The sequence below is a fragment of the Oncorhynchus nerka genome, linkage group LG10, assembly GCF_034236695.1.
Source record: "Oncorhynchus nerka isolate Pitt River linkage group LG10, Oner_Uvic_2.0, whole genome shotgun sequence".
Lineage (NCBI taxonomy): Eukaryota > Metazoa > Chordata > Actinopteri > Salmoniformes > Salmonidae > Oncorhynchus > Oncorhynchus nerka.
The window spans coordinates 28,005,417-28,028,681 of NC_088405.1; the positions used below are offsets into that span (position 1 = coordinate 28,005,417).

The 23,265-nt window shown below is 40.2% G+C and overlaps 2 protein-coding genes across 3 annotated transcripts; one reads left to right on the forward strand and one right to left on the reverse strand.

The window, feature by feature from the left end:
• Positions 1–7,458: 7,458 nt before the first annotated feature.
• Positions 7,459–11,789, forward strand: sfr1 (SWI5-dependent homologous recombination repair protein 1). 2 transcript variants are annotated; one of them, XM_029669373.2, is made up of 5 exons: positions 7,459–7,658; positions 7,994–8,359; positions 8,482–9,111; positions 9,400–9,533; positions 11,469–11,789. In XM_029669373.2, the coding sequence occupies exons 1-3, from the start codon at positions 7,563–7,565 to the stop codon at positions 8,671–8,673; spliced, it is 654 nt and encodes a 217-aa protein (XP_029525233.2). In that variant the 5' UTR covers positions 7,459–7,562; the 3' UTR covers positions 8,674–9,111; positions 9,400–9,533; positions 11,469–11,789. The 2 variants fall into 2 exon arrangements, with proteins under 2 accessions (XP_029525233.2, XP_029525232.2); XM_029669372.2 differs by having other exon boundaries at positions 8,482–9,533.
• cfap43 (cilia and flagella associated protein 43) lies at positions 8,517–23,255 on the reverse strand. The gene is made up of 38 exons (XM_029669371.2): positions 22,909–23,255; positions 22,443–22,696; positions 22,226–22,322; positions 21,953–22,123; positions 21,654–21,804; positions 21,353–21,497; positions 20,993–21,075; positions 20,668–20,799; positions 20,465–20,581; positions 20,291–20,371; positions 19,963–20,111; positions 19,734–19,837; positions 19,480–19,632; positions 19,144–19,307; positions 18,774–18,938; positions 18,401–18,531; positions 18,009–18,180; positions 17,484–17,594; positions 16,720–16,797; positions 16,474–16,599; positions 16,287–16,391; positions 16,076–16,192; positions 15,735–15,929; positions 15,013–15,219; positions 14,806–14,895; positions 14,505–14,585; positions 14,176–14,304; positions 13,937–14,056; positions 13,721–13,828; positions 13,140–13,226; positions 12,957–13,045; positions 12,638–12,842; positions 12,175–12,287; positions 11,791–11,950; positions 11,460–11,624; positions 9,627–9,707; positions 9,386–9,539; positions 8,517–9,152 (listed from the first exon to the last, which is right to left on the reverse strand). The coding sequence occupies exons 1-38, from the start codon at positions 22,989–22,991 to the stop codon at positions 8,977–8,979; spliced, it is 5,049 nt and encodes a 1,682-aa protein (XP_029525231.2). The 5' UTR covers positions 22,992–23,255; the 3' UTR covers positions 8,517–8,976.
• Between the last annotated feature and the right edge of the window lie 10 nt (positions 23,256–23,265).

The window sequence follows — 23,265 nt, forward strand, 5'->3', positions numbered from 1 at the left end:
TATTTAAAGTCCCCAAAAAAGTGTGGTAGAGGTTTTTAAGTGGTTCTTCACATGCATTTGGTATTTGGATGCCATCAGCTTCTTCACTGATAGTTACCATAAAATGACACCGGTATTTTTATTATAGTATACACAAAGAGGAACTAGTGATTGTGGATTCATCTTGCTTACACAGCATCTTAACCAATGAATTATAGATAAAGATACAGGAGAAAGTGATAAACCCATCCCTAAAATTATAGGTGCCCTAATTCCAAGGTATTTTAAAGTTAGTGATGCCTAAAGTCACACAAACATAATACGCCTGCTGTCAACACCACCACTTACTTTACAGTAATTAAATGTTGCCTACCAGACTACTGTAACATGAGTGTCAGAAAATGTGTATGGGTAAATCCATTTGAATACATTACATTTTGTACAGCGTCCCTTTTGATTTAAAAAAAACTTTCCATACATGTTTGCCCATGTTGGTCAGAAAGTGACCTTTTGAACCTGAATGACAAAACATGTAGGAGATAAATGCGGTCCAAGTTGACCAATATTGCATACACCAACATACCATGAGACATGTTTCTTCATGGAAAAGATAAATGGTTGAGTTTGATATAATTGAAAAGCTTACAAACATGGTTGTCAAACTACTCCATAATTTAGTTTATAAAAATGTCTTTAACCTTTAATGTCAATTATCTAAAAATGTGTGAACTCATTTTTTGTTTCATATTCGAATACAGTACCAGTCAAAAGTTTGGATACACCTACTCATTAAAGGGTTTTTCTTTCTTTTTCCTATTATCTACTAGGGAAGACATCAGCACTATGAAATAACACATATGGAATCATGTAGTAACCAAAAAAGTGTTAAACAAATCAAAATATATTTTATATTTGAGATTCTTTAAAGTAGCCACCCTTTGCCTTGATGACAGCTTTGCACACTTTTGACATTCTCTCAACCAGCTTCATTGAGTTAGTCCCCTGGAATGCATTTCAATTAACATATGTGCCTTGTTAAAAGTTAATTTGTGGAATTTATTTCCTTCTTAATGCGTTTGAGCCAATCAGTGGTGTTGTGACAACGTAGGGATGGTATACAGAAGATAGCCCTATTTGGTAAAAGACCAAGTCCATATTATGGCAGGAACATCTCAAATAAGCAAAGAGAAACGACGGTTCATCATTACTTTAAGACATGAAGGTCAGTCAATCTGTATAATTTCCAGAATTTCAAGTTACTTCAAGTGCAGTTGCAAAAACCATCAAGGGCTATGATGAAACTGGCTCTCATGAGGACCGCCACAGGAACGGAAGACCCAGAGTTACCTCTGCTGCAGAGGATAAGTTCATTAGAGTAACCAGCCTCAGAAATTGCCACCCAAATAAACACTTCACAGAGTTCAAGTAACAGACATATCTCAACATCAACTTTTCAGAGGAAACAGTGTGAATCAGGCCTTCATGGTCGAATTGCCGCAAAGAAACCACTACCAAAGTACACCATAAGAAGAAGATACTTTTGCTTGGGCCATGAAACACGAGCAATGTACATTAGACAGGTGGAAATCTGTTCGGTATCGGTGCTCATCGGCCATTGGACATAAACTATACATAACAAGTTGGAAATCGCAGATTCAACAATGAGTGGTTTGGAAGGAATCAGTGACAGTGGCTATGTGGTCCCAAATCTGTGATTAAGAGGCACTTTTCCAAGTTTAAAATCATTAACATTCAACATTGGCCATGCTGTCAATGAAGCATGATTTGTGACGCGCTCAAAACAACTGTTAACTCAGAGGACCGCCGCACCACCTTCCTGTTAAAGTGAGTACACCATGAACAATGTGAGTCCAAAAATGTATTGTATGCTGCTTCATAAATTATGTAATATGCCAGGGATATATGTATACTGTAGCTAAGATAGTAATACTATGTGTATGTTAGCAGATGTTAGCAGCCCATGTGCCTCACATTAATAATTTGGTCTATTTACCCCTCTTAATTTCACCTACTGTTCTGACTGTTCTACTGTAGCCTATAATCTGTTTTAGAGAAATGTAATCATTGAATATTGTAAGAGCTTTCATTGTCTGCTTATATGTCCCCTTTATTTATCCTACGGTTCTGACTTGGTGTACAGGGAAAACACTGTAAGAACAGCCAGTGTTCTGAATTCTGTCACTGTACATTTCAAAAGTGCTAAACAAATAGTTATATTGACTAACTGTTCTAGCTCGCTCATTAATGTGATTGAAATTATCGATTGCCTCTTATACGCTAGACGTCTTCTTATGCCATAGTTTGTACATCTAAGGTGTCATTAGAAACCACATTTGTTTAAGCAAGTCAGTCATATCAGCTATGTTTCTTTAAAAGGCAGTAAATGAGACTGAATGAACTGTTTCGCTGCCAGATAAGTCTCCGATGATAGCCAGGTGTAGCAGTGGTAAGATGTTGGGACTGCTGTTGGGACAGCTTTATGTAGGCTCTAACAGTTTGTGGGCACCGTTTGTCACCGTTATAACGCAATTAATGTATTATTTAGTGTTGTGTAGTGGCTTTGCTGGCTGGCATGCATTCCACTTCTTTTTTTTTTACGCCACTGATTAAAAGTGACTTTTAATGCCCTTAAAGCATGAATAGATTGATGATTCACCACTCAATTAAATCATATGATTGTGTAGGTGTTGCCAGGACATCGCAACTTTACCTCAGATACACCAGAAAACATCAGGGATGGTACACTGGTTAACTGACAGCAAAAAGGCTGGGTAGATTGGTTTAACATCACAGCTCATAGCAACAAAGACATCCCACCAGAGATACTGTTTGGCCTACACACCCTATTTACATTCATTAATTATGTAAGGAACTTTGACATTTGTTTTCTTAAATTATTGTGTGTTTTATCTATCAATCTCTCTTGGAAAGGGTCTAAAAGCAAATGTCCTTTTTATAGATAAAATGCTAAATGTCCTTTATCTTTAGCCTTTTGGTTCCCCCCAGAATCTTCTAGATCTTTCCTCTCCCTGACATTTCCATTCTTACAGAACCTCTGACAGAATGAATGCTACCATTTGAAATATATGCAGACCTGAAAGATGGACTTGGTCATACTGTTTTTTTATGCCCATGTCTGCAAATCCTTGACTAATAACAAGAGTATTCATATAGGTCGTTCCATGAAAATGAGTGCTTTTGCATCCCTTTGATATTTGAATGAAAAACTATGCACCAATAATGCATTTTAAAAGCATGATATATGAATAAGGACTTGCTAAAGTTACAAAATTGTGCATTTTGACATGTCCCTCTGCACACCCTCAATCACTTCTAGGAAGATTTTAACCCACTTCACACCAACAGTTCTCCAAATATTCACCATCATTGTAAAGCCCTAGTTATTTTGTTGCTTTGACAAGTCATTTATGAAGATGATTATTTATTTCATGTGATTAGTGATTCATTTACGTCTGTCCCTCATTTTAAGCTCAACCATGTTACATGAACTGAGCTCTCGTTGTAATTATTTTGAAATGATTCCTTATAAAATATTTTTTTCAAAAGAAACATTAAACAACTAATAGTCAAATCATAGTGTAAAGGCAGGTGAGCTGGTTATACTCGTTTTGGCCATTTTCTGAAGTTTTGTGGTGTAAAACTGAGCGGGTCAAGCATAACACGTCAACCCTGTTACCCATAGATAGACAGGCTAGAAATGTTTTAACAATTGTTATTTGTTTTTTAAGCTTGCATTCAATTTCCCCTCCCTATTGTACAAGCTTTCATTCCCCCTGGCACAAGGATTTATGGCTGATTTAAGATGAAATCGTCAACCCTGTTACGGTCAACCCTGTTACTTTATTTGACACATAATTGGCACTTACTATGGTAATTTTTAAATTTAAGCTCTTAAAATGGGAAAATTTGTTTTTTATGAAGTTGAACATGTGCTCTTTATGACAGAATGTTTAAATTATTTAAAAAAATGTTTTACCAAGTAACCATGCTCAAAACTGCACGAATTGGTGGATGACCCATATACTATAGAAACATGTTTATTTATCTAGCCCCACTTTGGAATGTCTGATGGTCTCTGAATGTCTATATTCTCTCAACAGTCCACAAAAAAACGAGTCATGCTCTTCTGTCAACAATTTCCAACGGTTTAATTCCTGAAGAAAAAAAGTTCTGTCTGCTTACTCATTCAGACAGAGTAATCATCATCAACCTTCATCTCTAGGAGAATCAACCGCAGTATAAAAAGTACAAAATTCCCTCCCCTAAGGTGTGTAATATAAGACAGCCAGATGCTGATGTTCAAGTCAAGACAGGATATAATTTCAATCCACACCTCTCTCCCCAAGGCTATACAGACCAGTAGTAATGGTGTCTTTTCATAAACTCTAACTCCGCCATTTTTTTTTTCACCTTTATTTAACCAGGTAGGCTAGTTGAGAACAAGTTCTCATTTGCAACTGCGACCTGGCCAAGATAAAGCATAGCAGTGTGAACAGACAACACAGAGTTACACATGGAGTAAACAATTAACAAGTCAATAACACAGTAGAAAAAAAGAGAGTCTATATACATTGTGTGCAAAAGGCATGAGGAGGTAGGCGAATAATTACAATTTAGCAGATTAACACTGGAGTGATAAATGATCAGATGGTCATGTACAGGTAGAGATATTGGTGTGCAAAAGAGCATAAAATAAAATAAATAAAAACAGTATGGGGATGAGGTAGGTAAAAATGGGTGGGCTATTTACCGATAGACTATGTACAGCTGCAGCGATCGGTTAGCTGCTCAGATAGCAGATGTTTGAAGTTGGTGAGGGAGATAAAAGTCTCCAACTTCAACGATTTTTGCAATTCATTCCAGTCATAGGCAGCAGAGAACTGGAATGAAAGGCGGCCAAATGAGGTGTTGGCTTTAGGGATGATCAGTGAGATACACCTGCTGGAGCGCGTGCTACGGGTGGGTGTTGCCATCGTGACCAGTGAACTGAGATAAGGCGGAGCTTTACCTAGCATGGACTTGTAGATGACCTGGAGCCAGTGGGTCTGGCGAAGAATATGTAGCGAGGGCCAGCCGACTAGAGCATACAGGTCGCAGTGGTGGGTGGTATAAGGTGCTTTAGTGACAAAACGGATGGCACTGTGATAAACTGCATCCAGTTTGCTGAGTAGAGTGTTGGAAGCTATTTTGTAGATGACATCGCCGAAGTCGAGGACCGGTAGGATAGTCAGTTTTACTAGGGTAAGTTTGGCGGCGTGAGTGAAGGAGGCTTTGTTGCGGAATAGAAAGCCGACTCTAGATTTGATTTTCGATTGGCGTTTGATATGAGTCTGGAAGGAGAGTTTACAGTCTAGCCAGACACCTAGGTACTTATAGATGTCCACATATTCAAGGTCGGAACCATCCAGGGTGGTGATGCTAGTCAGGCGTGCGGGTGCAGGCAGCGAACGGTTGAAAAGCATGCATTTGGTTTTACTAGCGTTTAAGAGCAGTTGGAGGCCACGGAAGGAGTGTTGTATGGCATTGAAGCACGTTTGGAGGTTAGATAGTACAGTGTCCAAGGACGGGCCGGAAGTATATAGAATGGTGTCGTCTGCGTAGAGGTGGATCAGGGAATCGCCCGCAGCAAGAGCAACATCATTGATATATACAGAGAAAATAGTCTGCCCGAGAATTGAACCCTGTGGCACCCCCATAGAGACTGCCAGAGAACCGGACAGCATGCCCTCCGATTTGACACACTGAACTCTGTCTGCAAAGTAGTTGGTGACCAGGCACGGCAGTCATCAGAAAAACTGAGGCTACTGAGTCTGCCGATAAGAATATGGTGATTGACAGAGTCGAAAGCTTTGGCAAGGTCGATGAAGACGGCTGCACAGTACTGTCTTTTATCGATGGCGGTTATGATATCGTTTAGTACCTTGAGCGTGGCTGAGGTGCACCCGTGACCGGCTCGGAAACCAGATTGCACAGCGGAGAAGGTACGGTGGGATTCGAGATGGTCAGTGACCTGTTTGTTGACTTGGCTTTCGAAGACCTTAGATAGGCAGGGCAGGATTTGTTGGACAAAGCCTATGGGGAAATGTATTTTATTTTTGTAGGGTTTTTGGATCAACTCCGAAAATAAGGTCTGTGGTAAACACAGGCTTAGGAGATCTTGTACGTTTTGTTCTTTGAGATAATTTTCATAACTTTTTATGGATTTTGAAGCATTTATGTAATCAGAAAAAGCACATAGTCTTCATAATCCATAAAGGTCATGTTAACTGACTGATATTATTTCATACAATAAAACATATAAGATCTCCAAAGCCTGTGTTAATAACCTCAGACCTCAATTCTTTCCAATTATGTGCATAAACCCTGGATGACTGGGTTCTGTATTGAAGCCAATGAGCGGCCATCTTGGTACTCATCCTCCGTTGTAAAAAAAACTTTAGAAGCTATAAAAATACATTTAGTATTTGACACGGTTATTTTATTATAAACACTTTAATGCATACTTTTAAACTACATTACATGAGCTAAACATAAAAAGTATGAAAAAATATATGAAAACATTTTCTTCAAGTATTTTTTTATATAGAGTACTAATGTTACTTAAATACATGTAATTTTGTCTTTGAAACATTTAATTGAAATACTGTAGAATTCCTATGGAGTACAAACGGTGGCTTCAAATACTTTCAATGGCCAACACATAGTATAAGCAATCCAGGGATTATACACATTGATTCTTTCACCATTTATTTTCCCCATGGGAATGGTTGAACAAAGCAGAGTTAGCTCATTTCCGTTTTTAGGACTACAGACTGGCTAACTCTATTGAAAGACAATTAATACAATAAGGCATCGCAAAACTCTCACGAATTGAAAACCATATGTGGCCATATTTGAGATTAGGGAATAAATCCTTTAATAGGGAATTTAAATGTTTTTTGTTGAGCTGAACGTAATTGCAACAAAATATTGAAGGCCTGGGCAACTAAAATAATCCGGGGAAAAAACAGACATGTTTTCAATTATTTTATTTCTTCAACACCACTGATTAAATAAAATAACGCATTATGTGTTGTTGATTTCTGTACAAAAACAAAATAGATTTTCCAGTCGAAATATTCATAAATGCATTGCCCTGAAACGAATTAAATCTGCTTTAGGATTGATATACTACAACTCCCAGTTATTTTCTGTAAACAGGAAATATAGTCTAACTTTCAACCAATCAAAAGGTTTCCCATTAGTTACCACAGCCACAAAGTCAAAATGGGCTATATCGTAAAAAATCATGGAAACAACAAGTGGCTTTTTGATGTTAATGTAAGGTTAGTGTTATGTATAAATTAGCAGTGTGGTTAACGTTCGTTTTAAAATCAGATTTTAAGAAAATTAATTGTAGAAATGGGCGGGGTTTATGACTTTGCGACTGTAATAATGACCAATAAAAGCTTAGAGGTTTGCATGAGCTTGTTGTTAGCAAGCTAACCCTGTGAAAAACTTTCGTGAGGCCAATTTGTAACCTACGCGTTGTAATTAAAGAAATGGAGACCACACCGAAGACAACCAAATCAAAACCTGTGTACGGCACACCCTGTTATTTAAAATCAAGCCCATGTGAATCCAGTAGTGTGCAAAAGGTAAGGTAAGGACGGTCTACAGTACCAGAACCAGGCATGTTGTAATGTAATTTACAGTGAAATCTAGCTAACTAAGTAGCTAAAATTACCTAAATAATATATGTAGCAGCCAGTAGCTAATCTAATTTGTTTCAAACCCATCTAATTGTGCTGAATACACACACAAAGATAGCTACAGTACAGTTAGATACCATTTCTTAACGTTTGTCAAACCCCTCTAACATGCATATTTAACGTACTGCTGTTTTTCTACATGGATTTTCGTATTAAATAATGGGCCTCTGGCATGTTTCTAGCTGTTCATTGTCATTCACAAGTGTCAAACGTTTTCTCAGCCAAAACAGCAGATGAGTTCTTCTCTGAAGGAACGACTGAAAAGATCAAAACGTTCCTTCACCTCTCCTGTTTCCGTGGCCAAACGTCTTAACATCGATGATGACCAACTTCCCTCAACAGCAGACAAAGAGACCGAGCATGGTGCCAAAACAGACAGACCGAAGAATATTGACATCAACAGAAATGAGATCACGCCCAGTGAATGTCCAGAGACTAGAAGGGCTGGGGTCCCTGGCCCCATGCCTGAATCGGCTCAACCCACTCATATAGACTTGCTACAACTACGAGACCAATTGAAGAGAGAGGTTAAAGAAAGGACCGAGAGACTACGGCGACTGAAGATGGTTAAAATGTACAGAAGCAAGGTAACCGCTCAATGAAAATGCTAAATGACATGGGTGTAAAAAAAAAAAAAGGTGGTATAATTTGTTGTGAATATTCAACCACTGTTTATTGTATTCCCCATCTCTCACTTCTTTCTCTCTAGAATGACCTGACACAGTTGAGAGTTTTGATTGACAAGTGGCGGAGTTGTAGTCAGGCTGCATTGTATGAGTTCCAGTCAGATCTCCCCATAGATGGCAGGAAAGCCAGCATCTCCCAGCTAATTGACCTCTTTGGTGTAGAGGACAGCATACTGCACTTTAACCGCACAGAAGAGGACTTCACCAATGCATAGACCCACATGCCTTCTGTTCATATTGTCACAAATAATATTAATTGTTGATATCAGATTTATCATGCAGGTTTCCTGCCTTTGTTGAATAATCTAGATTCAATCTTATGTACTGGATGTTTTTCACCCTAAGTTTACTATGATCCACAAGTAATTTGAGTGAAAAAATAACATTAATTTGCCACTTCATCAGTTTAATTTCATACTGTTACCTACCATAGTAATTTATATTAGTTCTATATTTAAACATGAAAATCAGTTTGACGTTTTGTTAATTTTTTAAAAATAAAGTGTTTCCTAAATGTGTCAGTTATGTTTTAGCTGAGCGAGAGCGGGGAAGGACTTCATCCTCATGCGTTCCACCTCTGCCCTGAGGGTAGCCACCTCCTCAGCCTGGGCCCTGGCTAGCTCCACCAGCTTCTTCCTCTGGATGATCTCCTGGTACCTCTCCTCTGCATCACTCTCATGGTTCTCCTCCATGGCTGAGCAGAGCAGCAAATAGCATCACAGTTCATTAGATGATTCAGTGGAAGTGTTATAGGAAATGAGGCATCAAGGGGCAAGTTAGGGGTTAAAAACAACAATGCAACAGAACAATATCCACCATGTACACAGTGATGCCAATAAAGCTCCTGATAACATCACAGTTGAAGTAATGACCTGCCTAAAATTGTGTAAACCTATACTGCAATGAAATGTGTAATTATTACAGTACCTATGGCTTCACAGATGTGTCTCCTCTCAGCCACAGTCACTTGCATGTTGGTAAGCTGCTCATCCAGAGCAGAATTCTTCGATGCCTTCATTGCTGCCTGTCTGTTCAGCTGCTTGATCAACTTCTTACAGGTCAGCACATTCTTTAGGTGAGTCTGAAATACACAAGCATTATAGCTGATATTTTAAGCACTTGAATAAATGTAATTGATATGAAATTATATTAACTCTGTTCACATTACCTTTTCCTGTAATGTTATGGTTTTCTCCAGAGTTGAAACCTGCTTTGATATGCGGTTGTCATGATCCGTCTCACTGAGATACTTGGGGCAAAAAAGCTTTGTTTAAATCATGATCTCTTAGTTTGTGTGGAAAAACATGCATATTTCATTTGACATAGATTGATTCTACATCCCCCAAACGATACAAGCTCTCACTGTCAAATGTCAGAACAAAAAAAGCAGGTTGATCATTTTATAGCTCAAAAATAGGTGGTGGTTCAGGGTATTTTTGATATGTCAATGGTTTTTGGCCATGTGGAAGAGGCAATGCAGGTATTTTACATTGTTACAGTGCAGACACTTTTTCAGCATAACCTATATTACAGCCAATGAGATGTCTTGTGGCCTATAGAGGGTTCATACTTGTACCTGCAACTTTGGTGTTGCTAGCATTTTGCTCAAACCAGCTGAGCTAACCAGACCACAGTATGTTGTAAAAACGCTAAACTTGGATTAGCTAACACAAGGCTAATTGATCATTAGAAAACCCTTTTGCAATTGTTAGCACAGCTGAAAACTGTTGTACCGATTTTATAAAGGTCCAATAAAACTGGCCTTTAGACTAGTTGAGTATCTTCAGCATCAGCATTTGTGGTTTTGATTACAGGCACAAAATGGTCAGAAACAAAGACCTTCTGAAACTCGTCAGCCTATTCTTGTTCTGAGAAATGAAGGCTATTCCATGTGAGGAATTGCCAAGAAACTGAAGATCTCGTACAACTCTGTGTACTACTCCCTTCACCAAACAGAGCAAACTGGCCCTAACCAGAATAGAAAGAGTGGGAGGCCCTGGTGCACAAGAGGACAAGTAAATTAGTGTCTAGTTTGATAAAGACGCCTCACAAGTCCTCAACTGGCAGCTTCATTAAATAGTACCCGCAAATACCAGTCTCAACGTCAACAATGAAGAGGTGACTCCAGGATGCTGGCCTTCTAGGCAGAGTTCCTCTGGTCCAGTGTCTGTGTTATTTTGCCCATTTTCTTTCATCTATATTTTATTGGCCAGTCTGAGCTATGGCTTTTTATTTGCAACTCTGCCTAGAAGGCCAGCATTCCGGAGTCACCTCTTCATTGTTGACGTTGACACTGGTGTTTTGCGGGTACTATTTAATGAAGCTGCCAGTTGAGGACTTGTGAGGCGTCTTTATCAAACTAGACACTAATGTACTTTGTGTTCTTTCGCTCAGTTGTGCACTGGGGCCTCCCACTCTTTCTATTCTGGTTTGCGCTGTTTCTTCTGAAGGGAGTAGTACACAGCGTTGAATGAGATCTTCAGTTTCTTGGCTATTCCATGCAAGAAATTGCCTTCATTCCTCAGAACAAGAATAGACTGATGAGTTTCAGAAGAAAGTTCTTTGTTTCTGGCCATTTTGAGCCTGTAATCGAACCCACATGCTGATGCTCAACTAGTCTAAGGCCAATTTTATTGCTTTAATCAGAACAGTTTTCAGCTGTTCCAACAATTTCAAAAGTGTTTTCTGATGATCAATTAGCCTTTTAAAAATTATAAACTTGGATTAGCTAACACAATGTGCTATTGGAACACAGGACTGATGGTTGCTGATAATGTAGATATTCCATAAATCTGTTTCCAGCTACAAAAGTCATTTACAACATTAACAATGTTTACACTATTTCTGATCAATTTGATTGTTTTCATGGACAAAAAAATGTGCTTTTCTTTAAAAAAAAAAAAGATATTTCTGTGACAACTTTTGAACGGTAGTGTACTGTATGCCTTTGCAATTAACTATTGTTCCAGGGAGAACTGTCCCATGGTAAGCTTTAGTGTACCTCCTGCAGCTCCTGAGAGACGCGCAGCATCTGGATGTCCCTGGCTTTGTTGTTCAGGTCCTCCTTCTGCATCCTCATCCTCTTGTGCTCCCACTCCTGCTGGATGATGCCTTTACGGAAGTCCTTGCACTCCACCATGCTGGCTATCTTCTGCTCTCCCAGAGCCTGACAGAAGAGCACAGGTCAATACATAGCCTATGCATCTCATCGGTGGAGTTCCTCATGACCCATTTTTGCCCTGTTTGTCCCCATTTACAAATGTTTAACTTATGCTACAATGTTAGGATGATTCTGCTCACGTAAATGAATAAAGAATGTCTATGGGTCTCACTCTGATGGTCCCGTTGAGGTCCTCCACCACACTCTTATGGAGCAGCAGAGAGTCAGAGTAGTCCGCAATGAAGTCTCCGTTCTCCACCTCCACCTGGCCCTGCTTGATCAGGATCTGAACCATGATGTCCAGGCGGAAACGCATCTTCTCCTCTCGTAGCCTGGAGACATCAAGAGTTTAAAGACCATGCGCTATCAATGAGTCACTCCTGAATTAGCCTTGCGTGCCAAGCTTATTCGTGCTCAGACAGACAACTGTTAAGAAAGACTACACCTGTATAAAGTGTTCAAAAGAATCATGGGGTGGAAACATTTGTGTTTAGTGAAAAATGTTCTGCGCTTTTAAGAATATAATTGATGTACTCTCACGGTATGACACTCTTACCCATTGATGTCATCCATGAGACATTTCATTTCCAGTCTTGCACTCTCATCCTCATCGGTCCTCTTCTGCAGAAAGGCTTGCATTTCAGCCAGAGTCAAAGCCTTAACTTTCACCTGAGTAGGACAAGACACAAAAGATGACATTGAAATTAACTAGAACTACTACAATGTTTAACAAAATGGTATAATTAACTGGATCTAATCTCTCCTTCTCTGTTCCACATTCTTTGTGTCCTGTGTTACATAACACTTTAATAAGGCAGACTTACCCTGTAAGTTTATATATTCTATGAAATATACTGTAGGTTTCAAGGTGCTGGAGAACATCAATGACAAGGAAATGCATGTACTGCCACTAACATTTCCTCAGACATATTACATTTAAGTCATTTAGCAGACGCTCTTATCCAGAGCGACTTACAAATTAGACTACCTCACTTGTTCCGTGGCTGGTTTTCCATTACCTGCTGCTCACTCTCAACTTTGGCTCTGCGGGCCAGGCAGAACCTCTCCCACACAGACACGTCTAGGCTTTCAGGTATGTTCTCTGGAGCGTCCAGCTCCTCCATCATCATCTGACAGAGACCCTCTGCTGCCACTGGGCCCGGTAAGGGCCGCTCTTTAAAGGGGCTGGTACTGTTGTCTGCCTGGGTCCTCATCCTCTGGACCCTGGGCAAGAGAGTACTGGGTTGTTGCACCCTATTCTAAAAATCTGAATGGCAAAAACTATGTACACTATGTATTGAAGATACTATGACCCCTTTCTCTTTTTTTATGCAGTACCTGGGTCTGCGCTTGTATAGCTTGTACAGCTGATCAACAAGATGGCCTGGGACATCAAAGAACTCCTTCCTGAATCCCCTGTCGAGAAGCTAGGGATACACAATATGTCAGATAGTACCCAAGAACAATAAGTGTCGGACAGTATCTGACATGAGATAGTAGACGTGCTACTGCCAGTCGTACTTTGTCCTCGGCCACAACATTGTCGTAGGTCTCCCGGAACATTTCTACATCCTCTTTGTGCTTCTTAAGCTCTTCTCCAATCTCATTCTGTCAGGAGAATAAGGCATGTTAAGCGATGGGAACGCAAAGTACAGGAACTAACAAGAACAGTGTTGAAGGGAAACCAATTAAGATGCCACACATGTTGAAGCTTGTAAAACACAGTCGAAGACAGAGATACAGGATAATATCTGACTGGAATGTGTAATAATATGGTTGTATATAATAGAGATAGGATAGCTAACATAAAATGATCTCTAACCCAACCACAGGAGGCTGCTGAGGGGAGGACGGCTCATAATATTGTCTGGAATGGAATGGCATCCAACACATGGAAACTCACTCCGCTCCAGCCATTACCACAAACACCAACCTCCTGTGGACTCAACCATTGTAAATCCCTTCCCCATGAGAAAGATAGCCAATAGAGCATGAAGGCTGGTAGGAGGAGGTGCTCATTGTAAAGGCTGGATTACAATGAGCCCGTCCTCCTATAGCTCCTCCCGCCAGCCTCCATTGGCATTAATATAACGACATCTCACCTTATAGACCCTGTTTTTTTCTAGCTTGAGGCTGAGTTCTCGCTCTCTATTGAGAACCTCCTCCTCTATCAGAATGGAGTGAACTAGATTTGTAATCTTCAGCTCTTCCTACAAAAGAACATAGCAAGAAAACAACAATGGCACATGGAATGTACTGTATATTTCTTTAATTAAATCTTGATCTGTGTGTGTGTGTGTGTGTGTGCTCTGTCTTACCTGGTATATAACCATCTCAGATTTCACCTTCCTCTCAAAGAGCTTGGTCAAGGTTTCATCAAACCCCTGAGTGGAGTCCATGATGGACGTCTGTAGTTTATTCATTTCAGCTTCCAGAGTCTGGAACAAGACAATGGCAACTGAACTTGTTTAGTAAATCAAGTCTGGGTCCTATTATGATGGTGTATTTCTTTTGAATACAACATTGAAAAGCAGATGTTTTCACACAAAAATCACACCTTTCTGTACTTCTCCTGTTCCTCGCTCAGTTCTTTGGCTTTCTTCTCATACTCTTTATAGATCTTTTTCTCTTCCTCTGTCCACTGAATGTCCGGTTTGGATACAATGAACTCAGGCTGAGGCACCTCCTGCATGTAGAAAAGTACAGGGTCAGAAAATACATTCAAACACATTCTCTACATTCTGTCATTCAAATACTTTTCTTCAGGACAATCACGTTTAATAAATGTTTATCATGTTAACGGTAGATGTATTAAATGTTAATTAATATTGGATATTAAATTCATATCCATATTTCAGATTTTTCCTTTTTTGACCACCGCCATACCACTCTCAAGATGTCCTCTTTTTTTAGCTCGAGTACTCCACCCATCATTTCATCCAGAGCTCGCTCTCTGATATTGTCACTCTAAGGAAAAGGAGAACCAGAATGTCTGTTTCAATGGGTACCCAAGCCAATAACATCAACTGTATTTTTACTAAGAAAACAGCTCAGTTTTCACAATTTATCGGTTAGTGATTAAGACCTTGCTTGGGTTAGTAATGGTTTATCGGCTGTTAGAATGACCCCTAAGAGTAAACATTTAATAAGTGGGAGATGGGAAAGGTAGGAAGGTAGTGACAAGTACCTTGGCCGTCTGCCGTCTTTGTTCCTCCTCTTTCTTCTTCTCCTCCTCTTTTTTTCTCTGCTCTGGGGTGAGGTACTTTTCAAAATGAATCTGGAGACGGAGTCATAAGTCATAAATTATCATTTGATGTGCAGTAACTTGTGTTTTGGTGGAAATCTAAACCATTAAAGTAGGTCAATAACAAAAAAAAACAGCTTCAAGTCTAACCTCAGAGTCCTCCACAGACAGTGCCCTCTCTGGCCGCTCGTTGTCAGACAGACTGGGCTCCCACAGCTTCATCTTGTGGTCCAGCTCTGACATGATCTCCATGATGCGACGATTCTTATCTTTCACTCGGTTGATCTCCTGCTCCTTCTGCTTGTGCACCCCCTTAAAGTCTGTGTTAAAGGCTGTCTTCACTTTGTAGATGACATCCTTGTGTGTGAGTGAAGGTGAGAAGTCAAATGGAGAAGGAGGCTGTTATACGCAATTATGTGAAATAATTAGCTAAACTCAATTTGGTTATTTAATGCTAAACACTAATACTTTAATCATTAAAGGGCAATTCCACCACTTTTCAACCTCATATTCATTATCTCAAGCACAATACCAGTGTCTACATATGTGAAAACGGTGTGTTTATGTTTTGTAGTAAAAAAATATATTAAATGATTTTCAAACACTGAGATTCACGGTGACATGAGGAGCAAGAAAATACCCTGTCTTTGGCAAAAACAACTTGTTACAGGTTTTGCAAATCATGGATTTTTTAAAATCATTTCAACCACAGATCATAGAAATGTGCTGTGTTCGCATATGTAGACACTGTTGTTATCGTGCTGGAGATAATGAATAAGAGGTTGAAAAGTGGTAGAATTGCCCTTTAAATGCTGAATATGTATACATTGGTTATTAAAATCCTAGTACATATTGTCAAACTGTTTGTTTACCTGTAGCAAAGTGATCTGGTTGATCTTCTGCTCTCTGATGTGCAGGTTGAACTGATTGTAGAGGTAGGGGTTTGAGCCTCCATACTGGGCACTGAGGCTACCTGTGAGGGAAGCACTCTCCATCTCACGGCCTTCCTCCTCCTCCTCTTCTTCCGTCGTGGTCTTGGTCTTCTTCTCTAGAATCTCCTGCTGGAGCTAGAGTGTTTTGGAAGAGGATGAGTGGCATGCAAAACAAAAAAAACATATTGCTTGGCACTATTGCCAATGAAGGTGTATAAAATTGGCAAAATCTCTAGCAATTGCACTGTGACTAAAGGGACATACAGCACATTCTAACTCACATTACTGTCAGCCCGTTCAATCTTCCTCATACTCTCCACTCTATGAAGTTCATCCAGCTCCTGCTGTGTCCGTTCCTTCATGGGGTAGTTCTTCACCTCGTGTTCAGTGTGGAAGGCCTAAGGTAAAGCCAACAAAACACACAGTCTCAAAACATATCTGTTGCTGCACCTTTGAAAACCAACTCCATTTTGGTTATGACTCTCAACTTACCTTGATAGCTTGCCCTTTGACCTTCATGGAATCCCAGCATTCCCTCTTAAGGACGTCACGCAGGTAGCACTTGGCTAGGTTCTCCAACTCAATCTCATTTCGGACCTGTAAGGGAGTCAATAAGAATACTATCACACTGTGTGTGTGTGTGTGTGTGTGTGTGTGTGTGTGTGTGTGTGTGTTTTACCCTGGTGACCTCCTGCTCCCCCTCGGCTTGCAGTCTCTTTTGCTCATCTACATCCAGGTTGAACTCCTGCTGCTCCAGCTTCTCCATGTCAGGCAGCGTCTCGTTCTCACGCATCATTGCCTGGATCTGGGGCCGACGACATGGTCACATTAGCCATTAACATTTTGATGATATTGTGTCTAATTTTACACTCACGCATGATTCATTAAGCAAAGTAAATAAAAAGAGGATTAGAGCTCTGCTTACTGTGTCACGCAATTGTTTGACATTTTTCCTCAGGCTTTTCTTTGTCTGTGAAAACTGCTGGATCTCCTCATTGATAACCTGTGGACAGTATAATGGTACTAGCAGGATGTGTGTATTGTCTGATGACAATTTGTTGTTCTGTTTTGTATCCCCATACTCAAAGCACGTCAGTGGATACATTTATCTGGACTACCTGAAAAACAGTACATTGTTTTGCCAGCATATCTTTCAACACTGACTTTCACCAGAACTGTTGTCATATATTTCACAATACATCAGCTATAACATTACACCCTACTAAATTATTCTATACTCAACATGATGGGACTTGAATGGAATCAAACACATCACCACACAAATAATAAAGCAGGTAATGGCACAGTGGCTGAACGTTACCCAACTATGGCTGTTTCATGTTATCTAACTGTAATCTAACTGTGATCTACAATGTGCAAACCCACAACACAATGAATGCCACAGCTTTGATATCAGTTCAATGTTATCTACAATCTCCGAAATGTTTATCTGCCTTTCTCCCAATCTGCACCTGCTCTTTTCACCCAGGAAGAATGTGCCAACAGCAACACAGCTGTTTTGTGAATCAGGTATTGAAGTATTTGTCCCATCAGTACTGGAGTGAAACTGAGTACCAAATCTATATTTAAATATGCAAGTCAGTTAAGAACAAATTCTTCTTGACAATGACGGCCTACAATGACGGACTAAAGCTCTTGTGCTGAAGTGACATCAGCAGTGTTACTGACCGCTTCCAGCTTGTTGTCCAGCCAGGTGGAGTCTGAGGCTGTGGCTGAGGGCAGGTTGGTGGAGCTCTCATCCTGTTCCGTCACATCAACTATCTGTCGCTTATCATTGGCCTAAAGACAGGAGGTGAGGACAAACAAATTAACTACATTTCATGTGTAAATATGAAACATCACATATCTGACTCCATAAGATTTGATGGATCTGAAATTATCTTCATTACACTGATGCAAAGGACAAACCCTGTGTGAATAGCGTCAACTAGGATGTATTTAGCTGGCGCAGTGAGGCGTAAGTTAAGATGGAGGATGTCAAATCTATATGAATCACAGGAGGCTGCTGTGGGGAGAATGACTCATAATAATGGCCGGAACGGTGCAAATAGAATGACATCAAACACCTGGAAACCATGTGTTTGATGTATTTAACACCATTCCACTAATTCCGCTCCAGTTATTACCACCAGCCTGTTCTCCCCAATTAAGGTGCCAGCAACTTCCTGTGATGTAGCCATGGTTACCATTCACCTCTTCTCTGTGTAGATCTGCTGACCCAGGAGGGGACAGGGCCTCTGGGTCCCAGTCAGCCATCCTACTGAGAATAGGGTTCTCTGATGTTATCACACTCTCCTGGTATTTGGCTATAGACTGGCTGTACTGTGTAGCTGCATTCGCTTTGCCAACACCTGCCATTTTCAGCCTTCATGGAAAACAGAAAAATACATAGACAGAATACAATGTCTTACAAATAAAAGTAGTCCAATGCATTATAACGAGAGAAAGGTTCTCCTTGTTATAGTAGAAATTGTGAAATGTTTTAGAATGATCTAATAATCTTTGAAATTCCACATCTACATGAACTACAGTGCTCTCTGGTGTTCAACACTGCATTGCCTTCAGACTTGTCCCTGTTGACTTACCTTAGTCTTGTACAGACCATAGAGCCGTCTTTCAGGCCTGTAGTGATCATTGTCTGACTGTCTGAGGTAAAGGACACTGTCCTCACCCCTCCCAGCCAACACGAGTGGCACTGCATCTGAACATACCGGTCCTGTACATGACAATGACAACATACTCAGGTTAATAGCATTACGAGTGGTCATAACACAAAGATATTGTGTTTTCATCAATATTTTGTTCTCACAGATTTCCTCTTTTGAGATTCACTCTCTTAAGAACTAAATGTATAATACAATACTGTTTTTTTCCTTCAGTATATTTCAAATGAGCTCTATAAAGCTGCATGTTATGTTCAATGTAACATGCAAAGCCTGAAGTGAAACAAGGTCGTACCAGACTGGAGATCTCCCGGATGCGCAGCAGTCCGTCTTGGCCCACTGAGGCCAGCCAAGACTGGTGGGGCGACAGGAGGACGGAGGCGGGGCCCATAGGGTGACCCTCCACCTCCTTCTCTGGGGTCAACTGGACCACGTCTTGGTCAGAGGACCTTTCTGTGCTCTAGGAGACAGACATGGCACAGTGGTCACGTGTATTGTGTTGTGTTTATGCAAATGTTATTGATATTGTGTCAAATTTGGTCATACGTCATGACCAAATAAAAACTAAACAGCAAACCACCCATCATCAACAAATGTTCAGATCTTAGATATAAGATTTTTGGGGTTTTAAACATAAGTCAGACTGGTAATGCATGGGACCTTACCTCAGGTAGCTGGAATCTCTGGAGAGCTTTCCTCTTTTGGCAGTAGCCAAAGATCTTATTGGCTCCCAGGGCAGAGGAGCTGAGTGCGTGAGGGACCTCATATGTGCACCGCTGTAAGACATTATTGGAAAGACATCCTCTCAGGTCTGCACACACTCCTGCCCCTGCAAAGCAACAGCAGTACACAAATTCCATTCTATCTCAGTTCCAGCGTGTCAATACAGGAATTAAACAGAGACAGATGTCAAATAAAATGGAACAAATCCAAAGTCATGCAGGATGATTAACAACAGCTTCTTTCTGTGGACACACACACACACACAGCCCAGTCAGTACCCGTAAGCTCCTGCACAGGCAGAGTGAGCAGTGTAAGCAGACTTCCCTCCCCTCGGCCTATGTCCTTCTCTCCAGCACACAGAGCCAGCAGTTTGACCTGCTTAATGTCCCGGCTATACTGGGTAGACAGGGACACGATGGCTCCTTTAGCACCTGGAGAGAACAACACTGCTTTAATCAAACATAATGGGTTGAAATGAGTTAAAGAAATACCAGGAGAAACATATATGGACATTTGTGGAGCATTAATGTACCTGTGTATCCGATTACCTCAAATACTCTGGAAGCCCTTGCATTCAACACATATATATTTGCATCCGAGGCACCAGTGATAAGGAAGTTTCCTCCTTGATCAAAACTGTAAACCAAAAACAATATGAAATCCTATATTACTATTGAACATTGATAACTTTAAAAGGCTCATTTTACAATAAGAACAACCAAAACGCAAATAACAACAGTAAACCCATTGGAGATACTTGCAGTAGGTGGTCCACAGGAGTGTAGTAGAGGTGAACCCTGTGCACCAGACGAGGCTGCTGTTCCCTGGTCAGCTCAATGAACAGGACATGCCCCGACACTGTTCCCACGGCAACGTATTGAGCAATCGGACAGCAGGCCAAACTGGTCACCTAGACACAATAGTAGTTTATTTATTATTTTTAATTTTTTATTGTTCTATTGTCCATAAAGTTTACATGAGACTTTCACTTAAATACTGTAACAAGCACAATTCACAATTGACTATGCCTACTTACTGTATTATTTAGCATAGCTGCCCTAATACTATTGTAATTGAATGACTATTAACCTTTACTTGAAGAGATATAGAGCCGATGCAGAAGCCAGCATCTAGAGACCACAGCTGCAACTCTCCCGAGTCCCTCACTGACTGTAACGAGGAGAGAAACGCCAACATCATTATGAATGAGGATCCATTACAAAACATTTACACCAGTTAAACATGACATCAATGATCTCTTACCACACATAAGTTATTATCAGTATACAGTGAAGCTGCTGCCACAAAGTCTCCACTGAGAACGTCCAGGACTTTCACCACCTTCTCGCACTGGGATCGTTTATACCTGTAGATGCGCCCCTGGAAAAAAGCAAAAGCATACTATAACAAGAGCCTATAAATAATTAAAATATGTATCCATAATACAGTACAATGTATGCACTCACTGTACTGGAAGCTAAGAGCAGTGTTTCATAGTCTGGCGAATATATTATGGTTGTGGCTGGTTCCTCCAATGTCCAAGTTTGTGTAACCTCCACTTGGTTCCCCTTAATTTTTAAGCAACGTAGCACATTCTCCTGTAGAATAGAAAAGCCTATTTTAAACAATATAAATCTGGAATATGTTGTTGTTGGCTCTAAATAGGTGGTTTAACAGACCAAATTGGAATGCATCTGGGTAAGTTGAACTCTAAGAACCAGACTTCATACTGCTGAATTCGCTGGATATCATGTATCCATCCTCCAATCAATGTGAAGAGCAGTTTGTTACCTTTCCTGACACAAATAGTCCATCCTTGTGCAGGGCTAAGCTCTGGAAGCTACCCTGCTGGAACCCAGGAATGTCATCTGCAGCTGAACGATAGTAAGCACACATATTTTATCATATTGATATTAACATGCAATATAACACTACACATATAATTGTGATCATTGACGTGATGTCAGTGCACAATTTTTCTAACCAAGTAGATTATTTTCGGCAATGTTTCTAAAATTGGTGACTGTCAGTACATTTTTGTTCCCCATGAACCTCAATGAGTGTCTGACTGATACTCATCTGGAGTGAGAGCCAGTGCACAGCAGGTCCCCTAGGCCAGAGTAAAGAACGCTATGAGACAGCAGGGTGTACCTGAGGGGTTGAAGAGGACAGAGACAGCCAGAGAGTCTGGGTCAACCTGTAGCAGGTGGCCTTCCTGACAGCCCACATAGAGCTCTGATGAGGCTGTCCAGCAGATGGTGCTAGGTCTTAGCCTGGTCTTGATGCGCTCTTTGGGCTTTCAAAACAGGGATAGTGAACTTGTTTTGAGATTGAGAAGAGTACAATTGCACATTTTTGAATTCATTTTTTTTTACATAAGCTACTCACTACAGAGTGAGACAAAACCTGTGCAATTAGTTCCTGCAGTTGAGAGGTGTTAAGAAGACAGTACCACAAAGGTGTCTGCCCTGTCTTCTGCAAGCCCTGCGATGGCTGAGTTGGGCATCTGAGGTCCGAAGTAGGTGAGTATTCCGGTGGGGACATGAGAGGGGTTAATCTCCCTCTCAACCAGACAGCCATCAGTCGCAGGGAGATCTATCACACTGACAATTGACAATGTAATGAATAATACATTAATAACACATGAAATGTAATTTATAGTGAGGACATGGATAACATTTATTGTAGGTATCAATTGTGATTATTGAAATAACCTGCAACATTTATGTAGTTACAATTAACCTCAATTACCCTGGTTTCATTATATGAAAGCTGTCACTCTTCTCAATGGTCCAAACTGTAAGGGATGATGATGCACTCAAAGAGCAAATCTGGAGCCAGTTCATTGGGTTAAACACCAAAGAGGTGATGTCTTTTCCAGCTTGTGGTTGGTTACAAATTGGATCCCCAGTTTCCCAGTTCCTACAAAAAAGCATTGGTATTACCACAAATAGTGAGTGTACAAAACAGAGGTCATTTAAATGAATGTGGAAGGAGGATATCAAGTGGAGTGGTTTCAGTTACCATACTGTTATGGTGTGGTCTGGTATTGATGAGCAGCAGGCCAAATAAGGACCAGCATCACTTAGTGCCAGAGATGTGTAGTCTACATGGGCTGTTCCTGTAAATGAGAAAACACTTTAGTAATATTGCTAACTGGAGGAAGTATTTGAATAGCTAATGCAATGTATATAACTCTTTAATCATGTTAATAATGTCAGTGTTTCAGATAAAGACTTACCCTTCAGTTCATTCTTCAGAATAAGTTCAGGGTAGTTGTACACAAATATGGAGGGATTTAGTTTATGGTTGGAGAATGCAAGTGTCCTGCAATGTCCATTTGCTGTGAAGGCACCAATACCTCGACCAGGACACTGCAGCACACTTCTAATTTTCGTCTCTATATTCAGGAAAACGATGTAATTCCCACAAATGTAGCAGGCTGTTTTCTTGTCAACAAATTCAACATTTTGGCTTGTCAAACCCTGAGCCCACCTAAGAAACAAAACACACAGACGAAGAACCATTTTTTCTAAGAGTGCATTATAGTAGCTAACGTTAGCTAGTAACGTTAGTTACTGTAACGTTAACGTGAATATAGATACATAATTTATATAGTTTGTATAGTTAACACACATAATTTTAGATGAACTAAGTAAGATACACCACGCATCACCAAATGAACAAACCAATGCATTTTAACTTACCTGACTTCTAAATTTCCCAATACATCCATTTCTGGAAATGTACTGAATAAACTGAGCTGTGCAAGACAACTAACAGCTAGCATGTAACACAGGAGCAAATGTTTGGTTTTGTTGTCTTGACAACTACAATTTCCCTTCCACACCCTCCACCTACATGCGTTTGAACCATTTGTTGATTTCTAAATCCGTCACACCCAGGAAAGTAAAATACATACAAATATTTGACCACTTGTTCTTTGAATGTAAATTCGTGTCAGAATTTTGGGAAAAGTTTGGAGAATACTTATTTACCATTATGAACACTACCCATGTTTTTGACATGAAGGATATAATATGTTGCTCTTGCAATGATAACAA